The sequence below is a fragment of the Thunnus maccoyii genome, chromosome 13, assembly GCF_910596095.1.
Source record: "Thunnus maccoyii chromosome 13, fThuMac1.1, whole genome shotgun sequence".
NCBI classification, from domain to species: Eukaryota; Metazoa; Chordata; class Actinopteri; order Scombriformes; family Scombridae; genus Thunnus; species Thunnus maccoyii.
This window is the reverse complement of record NC_056545.1, coordinates 25497130-25509093: the sequence shown is the minus strand read 5'-3', so window position 1 is coordinate 25509093 and position 11964 is coordinate 25497130. Positions and strand designations below refer to the sequence as shown.

The following is an 11964-nucleotide window of genomic DNA, read 5'->3' as shown; positions in this document are numbered from 1 at the left end:
AGAGGTCTGGATGCTGCTGAAATAACCGCAAAAAAGCTGTAAAAACGTCCTCAAAATGTTACCACAGTTACTTCTAGCTGATTTAATGAGAATATCTCAGTCATTTGATAAAGGGCTATATTGATATTTTGAGTTATAAAAGGCTTGTTGTCAGTCTTTTGTTATCTGGAGTCAGTATGTCTCCAGTGAATTACCAGTCATGTCCCCCAGCAGCTGATCTGGACCACTTACAGAGCACATGGGTGACAGACTGTACATGCACGGTCTGAATATGAACCACAGACAGTTCATATTCAACCTGAAGAGGGCAGTCACAATCATATCATGAACACTAAGAGATAACACAGAACAAACTCTAATACACAATGACCATGCAAAAACTACCAGAAACACTACAATCATTAATTAATTCTACTGCTACTGCAAATAATCATCATAACAACACATTTATTCATATGACTGACTGTATGTAGCACTGTGTCTGTTTTTCATGTTTAAGCCAACTTACTACATATCATATACACTTTACAATACTGATAACTATTTTACAATGTATGCAATGTGTTTCGTATTTTTTAAGGTGATTTCTTTCCTTCTATTTGACGGTAATTTTACATTTATTTCTGTTCTGTAGCAAAAATCAAACTTGTACTGAAATGTGGAAACTTGCTTGAGTTAGGAGATCTGTCAAATTCAACATCATGTATCGGTTTTAATGTTGTTATATATTATGTTGTTTTGCCACATAGTGATGATGTAACTTTCTGGCTTTTTCACAATGATTTTTTTTACTGTGTAAATGAAAAGTGAAGCATGTTTGGATGGAAAATGGAGGAAACACTATTTAAAATGTGTTACAGTTGCCTGAAATAAATATATGAAGTCTGTGCTTCAGTCTCTGATTCACTGTATTGTTTCCAATTCAGATTAATTTTCATAAAAAATAATGTGATCCAGACTTTGACATGTCAGTACCTGACATACAAACAATGATTAATACAGATGTTACCATCCAATCACCCTTCAGTTCAGTGTCACTGCCAGTGCATTTCTTTAGGGAAACATCATCTTCAGTGTTTCAAAACATCAGATGACATGCCTCTTGCCAAGTTGACCTGTTATTCATAGGCTAGTAATATTAGAAATATATATGTTTTGGTTAGTCAAGCTTAAAATACATATGTGGGCCGAAATGGAACCATTTAAGTTCAGTCTGTACATACACACTGAACACTTTGCCTCCATTTAGACAACACTTTGGCCTGTACAGATGTGTTTCCCTGGTGCACATGTTACTACCATGTATCTCTTTTTCTTGACCTGTACCACTCATCTTCTCTATACACATGCAGTGGTTAGATATAATTTAGCTTCTTACCAGGCGCCCCATTTTAGATCACAAGCCTGAAAATAATGTATCCAAAATAAGAAGGTTACTGTTCTTCAACCCTTTTGATTACAGTCATAACCCTGGTCTCATTTAGAAGGGAAATCTTTGAATTTTACAACCAAAATGTCAGAATGAGTATAAGTGATCCTGAAAATAATGTCACCAAGGCTAAAGTTAACAGGTTAAGTGCACAAATGCTAAACTTGCCAAATGTTTTCCAGAAATGAGTGGAAAATCGAGCAAGCATTCATGTCCCAGACTCATTAACTTCTTGGCAAATATGTCCACAATCTTGTATTTTGCTCTGATCTCCAGCGAGTGCACAAGGTTTGGGCTGAGAATGAGGAGGAAGGCCGAAGTGACACTTGAAAAAGATAGAAATGTGGTAGAGAAATGGGGGATGGGGGTGTACTACATGATGTAATAGCATTAATAGCATTTTACTTGTTTTATTATGCAAAACCCCACAAATTAAAAAGAAAACTTCACCTAACTACAAACAGTTTAATCAATCCCCCAACAAGTTCCCCTGATTACTCTGGATAAAGCTGGATTGTTGCACATTGAGAGCTTCCTCCCTTTTTGTCTTTACAAGCAGCAAAGAATTTAAAAAAAAAACAAACTTATCTCTGAACACAAATGTAAATGTGTGGAAAATGTTACCATTTCTGCAGCAGATAACAAGTTAGAGGCAAACCAAACCACCCAGATAGCCGTACCTCCACCTTTATCTGTGCCTGCAGGAGGACCTCTCACACCCTGAACCAGCTCCCACACCCAAACTAGGGAGTGTGTTACCATGGCAACTGCCGTGTTCCACCTCACCCGGACCTTCCTCAAGAACATGTTGCAGTTCAAGTACAGCATCCACAAACAGACGTAGTTACTGAAATGAATCATTGCATTATGTGTACATACAGTGTGTAGCTTTGATAAATGAACTTGACCTTAAAATAGTGGTTTAACTGAAGACACAAGTATACTGTGAACACTTCCATGTTAATGATTCAGCCTTGAAGCAGGTGCATTCATCAGTGGGAAATCTCTATGCTCTATATTGTGTATACTGGTGTATATCCTACACTACATGACTCCAATCATGTTCAATTACACCTGAACAAGGTTTTGCAGCAATTTAGGGTTTTGAATTCAGTGAGTTTCTAGCAGAATGTTTGAGGGCAAAGTCTCCCGAAAGACTTCTTTTCTTTTCTTTTCAAAAAACAGTTTATCTTTAAAGGATGCAGACAAACTGTCAGGGATTAAAGACAAACTACAGCAGGTAACCTGCTCTATCACAGTCCGGGCAGCCCATCTTTAAATAATGTAACGCTGTGAATTTGATGTGCTGTGTCTGTGTGACATATCCAATAAAAAACAGATCTTAGCTCTTCATATCCTGGAATCTGGCTGAGCGCATGAAAAAAGAAAGTTTAATAAGTCAGATAACATGACATCAGCTGACATATTTTAGTATTAAATCCCAATCCATGAAACCATCATGCATAAATCCAAGGAGCTATGAGATTCAGGGGACTTAAGCAATGGTGAACATTAGATTTATTACAGCAGTGTGAGATAAAAAGCTCAAAGCTTTTTTAATAGTCAACAGAGAAAACCTGTTTGGGCTTACGTCATCAGCTCGTCTCTGCTGGCCTCTTTTAATTAGACTTGTGTGACCAAGAAAGGTCAACACTCAACTACATAAATTCTGTAAAGTGGCTTTGGACATGAAGAATATTAAGTTAGTTAAACGGATTCAGGTTTAAAAATCAACTCTGGTACAAAATGAAATTAGAAAACAAGGAAAATGGCAAATTGGTGAGCTTTTTTCTATGATGATCCAAATACTTTATAGTGCACAGTAGATGCAGCAAAAATAAAAATGGGATTCATGTGCAGTTCTTCTGCAAAGTCCAGTTGGGTGGATTAAGGGTGTGGGCCATCACTGGACAGACACAGTCAGGTTAGGACAAGATAAGAAAAAGTTCAACCCCTGCTGTCTGGTCCACCCCAGATGTCATCACAATATGCTAATGAGCCAGAGGGCCTTTAAGTGCCGGGGCCAAACAGGCACACCAGTTGGGAGCTTGTGAGCCAGACATGGAAGCATAGCAGCCATGAAATATGAACAAGTGGTGAGGAACAAGTGCGATGGAGCCGAATAAGATGCCTTTAAAGGAGAGTGGAAACGACACCGCATGCACAAAGGTGAGTATCACATCAAGAAAAGTACACTTTATTAGAAATGGACTTTTCTTGTAACTGGCATTAGAATACATTCCTTTTTTATATTAATTTAAGAGCAGTTTTACCATGTTATTAACATTTTCATCGTCATGGTTGACCTTCTCCGAATGCATCACTAATGAGTCGTCTACCTTTGTCTTGCAGATAACAAAGTGGGAACACGCTGCTATACAGTTATGCCTTGTGCCCTGGACAGGATATCATCTTATACTGTAAGTTTATTATAGAGACACTACAGTATAGATGATGTACTATCCAGGGTTTCATCACTCCCTCCAGCACTATCAGCACACTCTCAGGCCTAACGGACTGCAGGCTGCGCACGCTACAGAGGAGGGCCGTCAAACCGTTACCATTACTGAGTTTTAGTAATGGTAAGGGTTATACGGCCCTCGCTCAATCTCATCTGGACCAGCAGGAAAGGAAAAGTCGGTGTATTATTCATGAGCTTAATGTGACACACTAAACTGATCTTTTGATCCTGTTTTTGAGATGTACTTGAGGATGCATATGAAATAAAGCTTATGGTTCCCAACAAAACAAATGAATATGTTGTTATTTGGTTGTTTTTTTTTTAAAAATGCATCTAAAGCAGGGTATCAGCATTGTAATTTACTTGTTTTTGAAGGATTACTTTAATGTGCTGGCTGACGCGCATCAACCATAATATTTTCGAGCAGCAGTTGGCTTGTCTAAGTGGTGATCTCTGCTGCGCAACCGGCTTGTCTAATCACTGGGAAGCAGGCGTTGCAGAGAGCAGGGAGAGCTTCAGGGGCTGACACAGCTTCTGTAAGACATTCAAGGCCTCTCCCTCCCTCCCTCTCTCTCTCTCCTCACCCTCGCTTTAGGCTACTAGCTGGTTATTCATCAAGATGCCCCGGATAGAGTAACCGTCGAGTTAACTCACAGGCAGCAGGAATGAATCTAATCACCATTATCTGACCCATTTTAGCATCAGGTTAGTGCTCCATTTTGCCATCCATTAGGGAGACAATTCAGCCCTCAGGGGCAGAGCTGGGCTTTATAAGAGCCAAAAAAGCAAGACGAAGGGGGGGGAGGGAGGAGGGAGAAAAGGGAAGATTGCAGTGGAACAAAAAGTGATAGTCGCAGGAATGGATGGCCACACTTCAAAGGCAGTGGAGGAGGCTAAAGTGATGTGGGAGTGGAGGGAACAAGGGTGGATGGTACATCAGGGACATTTGAGTGAACATGACTGTGCAGGTCCCACTTCGGTTTATCTACAGTCCATGTTTGCATGAGGCGCCCGCCAAGTAAAAAGCTCTGAGAGCCAAAGATAAACCATCAGCCTTTTTCACAGCTTGCCAAACCTGCTCAGCCATGAACGCACTGTCAAACTTGTGTCAAAACATCCATTTGATGGGAGTCTGTGTCATGTTTGTTGCGTAAAATATATCATGGCTAAATAAATGCCAATAACCCATTACAGTCTATTCTGCAGCTTGTGGAAGCTGCTTTTAATCACCGTATTTTCTTCATTATTATTCAGTATTTATTTAGATCATTTCTGCATGAAGTTGGGGGATCCCTCACAGCTGTGCACCACTATATTAACAGCATCTTATAGGTTACATCTTTACATAAAAATCTTTAATAATGTCTTATGGGACTACATGAAAGGATGCTGCTGATGCATGAAGACAGATAATGTAAAATTTAGAGTTCATTTCTCCCCAGATGTACCAGCTCAGTGGGAGGTCTGGGTCTGTGGATATATTTCACCTCACAGCTCCCTGATGACATCTCATTCATTGTTCAACACTTCAGGTCCGTCCGTTAGAGAGATAAATACAAGGAGAGTTGTCTCAAATGCAGCAGGATCTGGTTCCAACTCTTCGTTCTCCTCACTTCCTCAGCTTGACGGAGAGCTTCAACTTCACTTCTCTTAGGAAGATCTGACTCAGGTCCTCGCCCGCCTCTCGGGCGATCCGTGCTACCATCTGGCCAGCTGTGCCGATCACCATCTTCTGCAGATGCAAGAAATACAGCAAAGTCAGGCACCACTGAATAGTTATTGCATGAAAAAAGGTTTTTAAAAACAAATATCAGTAGATATATCATTAAGGATATCAGCAGGTTTAATAAAGTCAAGTTTTATATGACAAAAAGCATCCTGGGTGATTAAATGATTATGTTCACACTATATTATTGCTGCCACTCACCACAAACTAGCTGATGAAACAATGAAAATATTTCTTTATTGTATTCATCCAGACAACTGGCAAAGATTGAAACATTTTTAACAGGATCCTAATTTTTTTTTTTTTTACATTGATAATTAATTTGAATACCTATCAACATATCAATGTATTTTACCTCACTTGTTTTCCATCTATAAGCTCGACTGAGCTATTGATCTCAAAAAATTTGATCCTCAATGTAGTCAAAGAAAACTAGGAAAGGTTGTTTTGTATCAGGAACACACAAGATACACAAGATTCGATTTCTTTAGTAGTAAATCTGTCAGTTCTACCCATCTACATTCCTGTTGACTGTAAAAGCTGAAGAATGCTGCTGGTCTGAGTCACTCTTCTCGGAGGTCACTGGCCATGAAACATTTCAGCATCGTAAATGTAGCCTCAAATATTCTTTGCCATCAAATATGCATGCTTTAGAAAGGCTGCTCAAATATTTACAAGTTAAAAACACAAGAAAAAGAGAGGAATCTGGAAGTATGGGGTAGAGGGGGGGTGGGGCAAAGGCAACTAAATATCAAAAGCCATCAGAGAAGCTTCAGGTGTCAGTAATGGAGGAAAATATTTTACTTCCTCCAGTCATGTGTTGCTACTTCTTTCTTTCTTTTAGTGTTTGTGCTGCATTCTCATCACATCTGATAAAAATATTCATCTGTACATTAATGGTTGACTTTTCAAATCATTTTGCATGTTGACATTCCAGCGAAAATACAAGTTAACTTTTAAATCGACCTACTGAAAGTCATCTCATTCTTTCACTTCTCACACTGTGGCGAAAATGCTTCAAATTTCATATAAGCAGCAACACGTACAGTGTTTCCTCTGCTGACTTACAGTTCACATTCAGTACACAGGCCTCATACTTGCCAAAGGAGTAAATAAGCATAAATAAGCAGAGAGCACTTACCATGTGAGTCTCTTTCTTGGCGTAAAGTTTCACAGAGATATCGATATCGCCATTTTCTGCAGTTTGCCAGAGTTCAACAGACTGAAAACAGAGATGTTTAAATGTTAACAATATGCTCATTTCCAGGCTTGGATCATTGACCATAACTACATATCCCATAACTCTTTGCTTGTGTATTAAAGATGTCCTCCACATGAGCCTGACTGGGACATCTAAGTGTCAAATGTGTAGTTAGTTTGTCAGAAACACTCACGCCACATAACACACCTGTGGATGCAGGAATGCTACACTGCAGCTGGAAATGCTGACTGACATGATGAATAACAGGCAGAGAACAATGAAAATAATGCTGGATTGGAAATGACACGGACAAAATGGCCCTCCAGAGTGCGTGGAAAGGCTGGAGTGAAGCAGGTGGAGGTTAGGGACAATAGCTGCATCAAAAGCATTGAAGCACATGTCAGCATGCAGAGTGAAAGTGAGTATGAAGGGCTGCTTATCGTCACGCCTGACTTCAGAGTGTCCCTGCACAATAGCTTCATTAGTCACCTGTGTCACTGAATAGGGTACTTCCTGTGGCAGATACTCCAGAAGCTTCTCTCTGATGATGTTGGTGCAGACTTCCTCTGGACTCTGGTCGGTCAGGACCTCGCTGTGGTACTGCCACGATCCTGACTTGGCTGCAACCATAAAGTAGCTCTAGGAGAAGGAGATAAAAGCATGGTTATTATCATGAAATATAACAAAAAGTGATTGATGCAAGAATAAAAAATTAGATATTGTGCTAAACCAGTTGTAATGTAATCTAACACATACCTTCAGGGTCTCCACGTCTTCTCTGTCCACAGAGGAAAGCATGAAGACATCCTTGAAGTGAGCCCAGCCCTGCTGGCTCCTCAGCGTCTTCAGCTGCTCTTTGCTCAGCACAGAGTTTGGCTCGGCGCTGTCCTCCTCAAGCGACGACTCTGAATCCCTTTCTGGCTTCTTTTCAGCCCACGGAGGCTTGATCACCGGCCTGATCCGCATTTTGCGTCCGTTCACCATTCCACAAGTCAACTCTGCTGTGATATCCAGCAGCCTGTCTTTGGCTTTCACCAGGTCCACCTTAAAGGCAGAAGAGTGTTAATGATAAAAATCTGTAAGATGACCTTCAGCACAGTTGAGAGCACAAACATTTATTTTTGAATGTCTTGGGATGATTTCAAGGAATGTCTGGTGATATTCAATATAATATTTATTGTCAATAAATTCCATGAAAAGACCAAAACCAATTTCAGGAACTGGTTTCTGGAAATGATTGGCCTTTTTCAAAAATGAAATTTCAAGTATGTCTGAAAAAAATAGACCATATATGCATTTGTGAGTCAGTCTGCTTATCACTTTATATATGTGGAACAATAAGCTGAACTAAGTTGAGTTTCTGCTTGTGTGAAGGACGCCTGATGATAGTGTAAGAATACCTTATTGAGGACTAGGATTGCTGGGATGTCTGGGTGCTGGGCCAGGCATTTGAGCACCTCGAAGTCAAGCCGGTGACACACCCATTTGTCCGCCACATCCACCATGACTACCACTGGGAATCGACACAGTTACAATTATAAGCCTTTGAACTTCAGCCATGAGCACCATATTCTGCTCTTTAACATTCCTTCTGTTACACAAAATCACAGCATAGTTCAGGTTTAACTAACGAACGTCTCAGTCAGAGTAAATTTATATCATACGTAGGTCGGCTTCTTTCACGGTTATCCAGGGATCCATGAGCAAAGACTTCTCCAGCTGGTGTCTGAGAACACAGAGGGTCCATACATGTATTAGCTAGTATGATAATATTACATGAAGACTACAGACTTTAATAGAAAAAATAGAAAAAAGAAAAGCACCTTTTGACTTTTGATGGAGTGGTGAGACCAGGAGTGTCCAGTAAAATCTACAAAAAATACACACATGTTAACTTTTGAACAGCATTATTAAATCATAACAGAAGAGAGGTGAAAAATCTCTTACTATCTGTGTATCGTTCTCTGTTAGGACACCCAGGGCACGTGACCGTGTAGTGTGTACTTTCTTGGACACAGCAAACACCTTTAAGAAACGATTATATACTTTACAAAGTGAGCAGCACACAGATGCATTATAGTGTGCAGGTTTAAAAGAGGGACAGATAAGACAAGAGACCTTTTTGCCAAGCAGCTGGTTGGATAACGTGGACTTCCCTGCGTTCGGAGCGCCTATGATGGCCACTTTCAAAACCTTTGAGTTGTCGGGCTGATCTGGATGTCTCAGTAACAAAGATAGTTGGTCAGCTGAAAAAAACAACACAAGAGAAACGAATCATTAGAAAGACAATGTAAGTGAATATGACGGCCAGGCTAGGCCAGAATATTCAGATGAGTTTAGGGATTAGTTCATCTCTGAGGTGGTGGTCTGCTTACCGCTGTCTGGCAGAACTGAGGCTGGAAAGCGATCAAAGCTACCGTCTGCCTCTGTTGGTTTGCCTTTCGTCAGTCTGTTCAGAAATGCCTCTGATGTAATAAAACAGGCGGGAGTGAAGATAAATGTGTTCCTCCCTCCTCGGCTGCACGCAGCATTTCCTGTAAAGACATCATCAACATCTTCATCACTTCGCTGCTGGCAGAGCCGCAAGGTAACTGATGTCTTGTGCTTACTTGGGCGTTTATGTTAAACAATATAATGATGCATTCAGATGGGCGTGATCGCAAACTTATTCATAAAATTAATCAAAGAGCCATCTCATTCCAAAGAAGTGTTGGAGCGCTTGATCAGATCCTTTAAGAATCACAGAAACTATATGATGCTTTACGCTGTTTTACGCAAAAAAAAACTCACATCTGAATCAAAGTCTGTACATAGTATAAAGTATTTTTTAAACAATGACAGGAGCAATGGTTCAAACTACCACTGAAACAATTAATTAAATAGTCAATCGTCAGAAAAGTGCCAGTAATTTTGATAATGGACTCATTTAGGTGATTTGCTGGTTCAAGGTTCTTTTCTCTGTTTTATCTTACTGTAAATGACATAAAAATTGATTATCTTTAAGACTTTTAACTATCTTCAAGTAATTTGAAGACATCACCTTCTTGGGCTCACAATTGCAAAATTGTGTTCGGTACTTTTAACTATTTTTAAAATATTTTATTATTATTATCTGATTAATTGAGAAAATAATCAGATACAGATAAAGATGAATCCATAATGTAAAAAGGCAGCCTGAGTTCAAACATGAACAGATATGTAGTGCAGAATGAACCAGCTTCAACCCAGTTCACCAAAATCTTTGAACATCTCTCAACTCAAAAATGTGTTTTTATTGGTCTTTCAGCTGAATGTTTGAGCTTCACTGTGCAGAATGATGTATGAGCAGAGTTTGACACTAAAAGGCTGTTTTCACATTTGTCTGTCCTCACTTTAAATCTGAGTTTAACACGTGTACCCACAAGCATGATTTGTGACATCACAACTAGTTTGGAGCCAATCCTGATCCAGTATTCAACTTGCACAAGTGTGATATGGAAACTTGAAACCTCCAGAGCACAAACACTGAGAATGGACTTTACAGTGAAGTAGGAAACATCTTGTGTCCCGCAGGTAAACTTTAGAAATAGAAAAATATTTGCATGTTCATATATTCAGGATTTTTAAATGAAAATGAAGAAGTAGATGTAATTTTAAGATTGTACAGTGCACAGTGAGGGTCAAACATCTGTTAAAGGTGCAGTGTGTAGAATTTAGTGGCACTTAGTTGAACAGACTTGGCAGAAATGGAATATAATATTCATGAATATGTTTTGATTAGTGTAGAATCACCTGAAAATAAGAACTGTTGTGTTTTTGTTACCTTAGAATGAGCCCTTTATATACCTTTACGTAGGGAGCAGGTCCTCTTTCACAGAGGCCGCCATGTTTCTACAGTAGCCCAGAATGGACAAACTCAACACTGGCTCTAGGGATGGCCTTTTGTTTTTTTCGCGAGTTTCACAGCCACCATAGGTTCTCCTACACTCTTGGTTGAGGAAGGATATTTAGTTTGTTGCAATCTGCAACTTCACATTAGATACCACTAAATCCTACACACTGGTCCTTTAACACATTTCTGAGTGGAGAAGACTTTAAAATCCACCAAATATTTGAAGGGTAAGGTGTCAACGCAGAACATAAAGTCAAATCTGTATGTTTTCTAAAGTGGAAAAACATCCTTGCTTGCATCATTGTAAATGTTTTTTTTATAAATAGATTACTTGTGTTAATACAGGGGGGCGTGTTGCCTTATTAAGCTGAGATAGTAACTTGCACTGACAGAGAGGGACGTCACCTCACAGGTGACAAGAAAATCACCTTTATCACCTCATATCTTATCGTTATATGTCATTTATTTTGTCTGTGCCCTGTCTGCCATTCCACACATCGTTTTACAAGGTAAAAATATTATTGAATGTAACTAAAAGCAGCATAATATCATTTTTTAAATCTACAATAAGGGCAGAGGTGCCCTGATGTGTTTTGTCTCCCTGCTCCCTGAAAACCTTTATGTTCGTCACTGGACTGACGGTCAAATTTTCTCCTTTTTGTATACAACAGTTAAGTATCACATGCTTTACTGCTGGCAACACGTTTCCTTGCTATGAAATCAAAGTAAACGAGTTGAACCTGCAATGAGGAGCCATGACGCAGGTTCCTGTGAAGCAGACGCGACGACTCGTCTGGAGAAGACGGCGGAGTCTCTGAACAGCCGACTACACACTCTGAGAGCCATCGAGCCCCGACAACAACAGCTGCTGTATTTCAGATGATGGGACTAGTTGTCGTTGAGGAGGTGAGTCGCTTGTTTACGTTCACATTGCCTACAGGGTGACACCATGTTGTTGTGGCCAAAGAGAAGCGTCTTCCTCTTTCAAGAGTGTCCTCACAGCGGTTTCAGGTGAGAACCACACCGCCCCCTAGCGACCACTACCTCAACTACAAAATGTTCCTGTAGCAGCTTGAGAATCACAACATCAGTCTAAAAGTGGAGAAAGTCTTAACATCCACAGAGGTCCCCATATGACCCCGCTTTAAAAGGCTTTTGGCAAAATGTACCAAGTTTGAAATGTCTCTGGTTTGATATGACCTGACTTAGGCTATTTGCAATTATATTTTTAGTATTTACACTCTGATCTCGAGTGATTTACAAAGACAGAAGAAGA

The 11964-nt window shown here is 39.9% G+C and overlaps 1 protein-coding gene across 1 annotated transcript; it reads right to left on the bottom strand.

The window, feature by feature from the left end:
* Window positions 1-2784: 2784 nt before the first annotated feature.
* eral1 (Era-like 12S mitochondrial rRNA chaperone 1) lies at window positions 2785-11675 on the bottom strand. The gene is made up of 11 exons (XM_042432153.1): window positions 11429-11675; window positions 9193-9351; window positions 8936-9063; window positions 8765-8842; window positions 8641-8687; window positions 8482-8543; window positions 8218-8330; window positions 7574-7861; window positions 7307-7456; window positions 6758-6838; window positions 2785-5622 (listed from the first exon to the last, which is right to left on the bottom strand). Exons 1-11 carry the CDS (start codon window positions 11532-11534, stop codon window positions 5500-5502), a joined length of 1335 nt encoding a protein of 444 aa, XP_042288087.1. The 5' UTR covers window positions 11535-11675; the 3' UTR covers window positions 2785-5499.
* Between the last annotated feature and the right edge of the window lie 289 nt (window positions 11676-11964).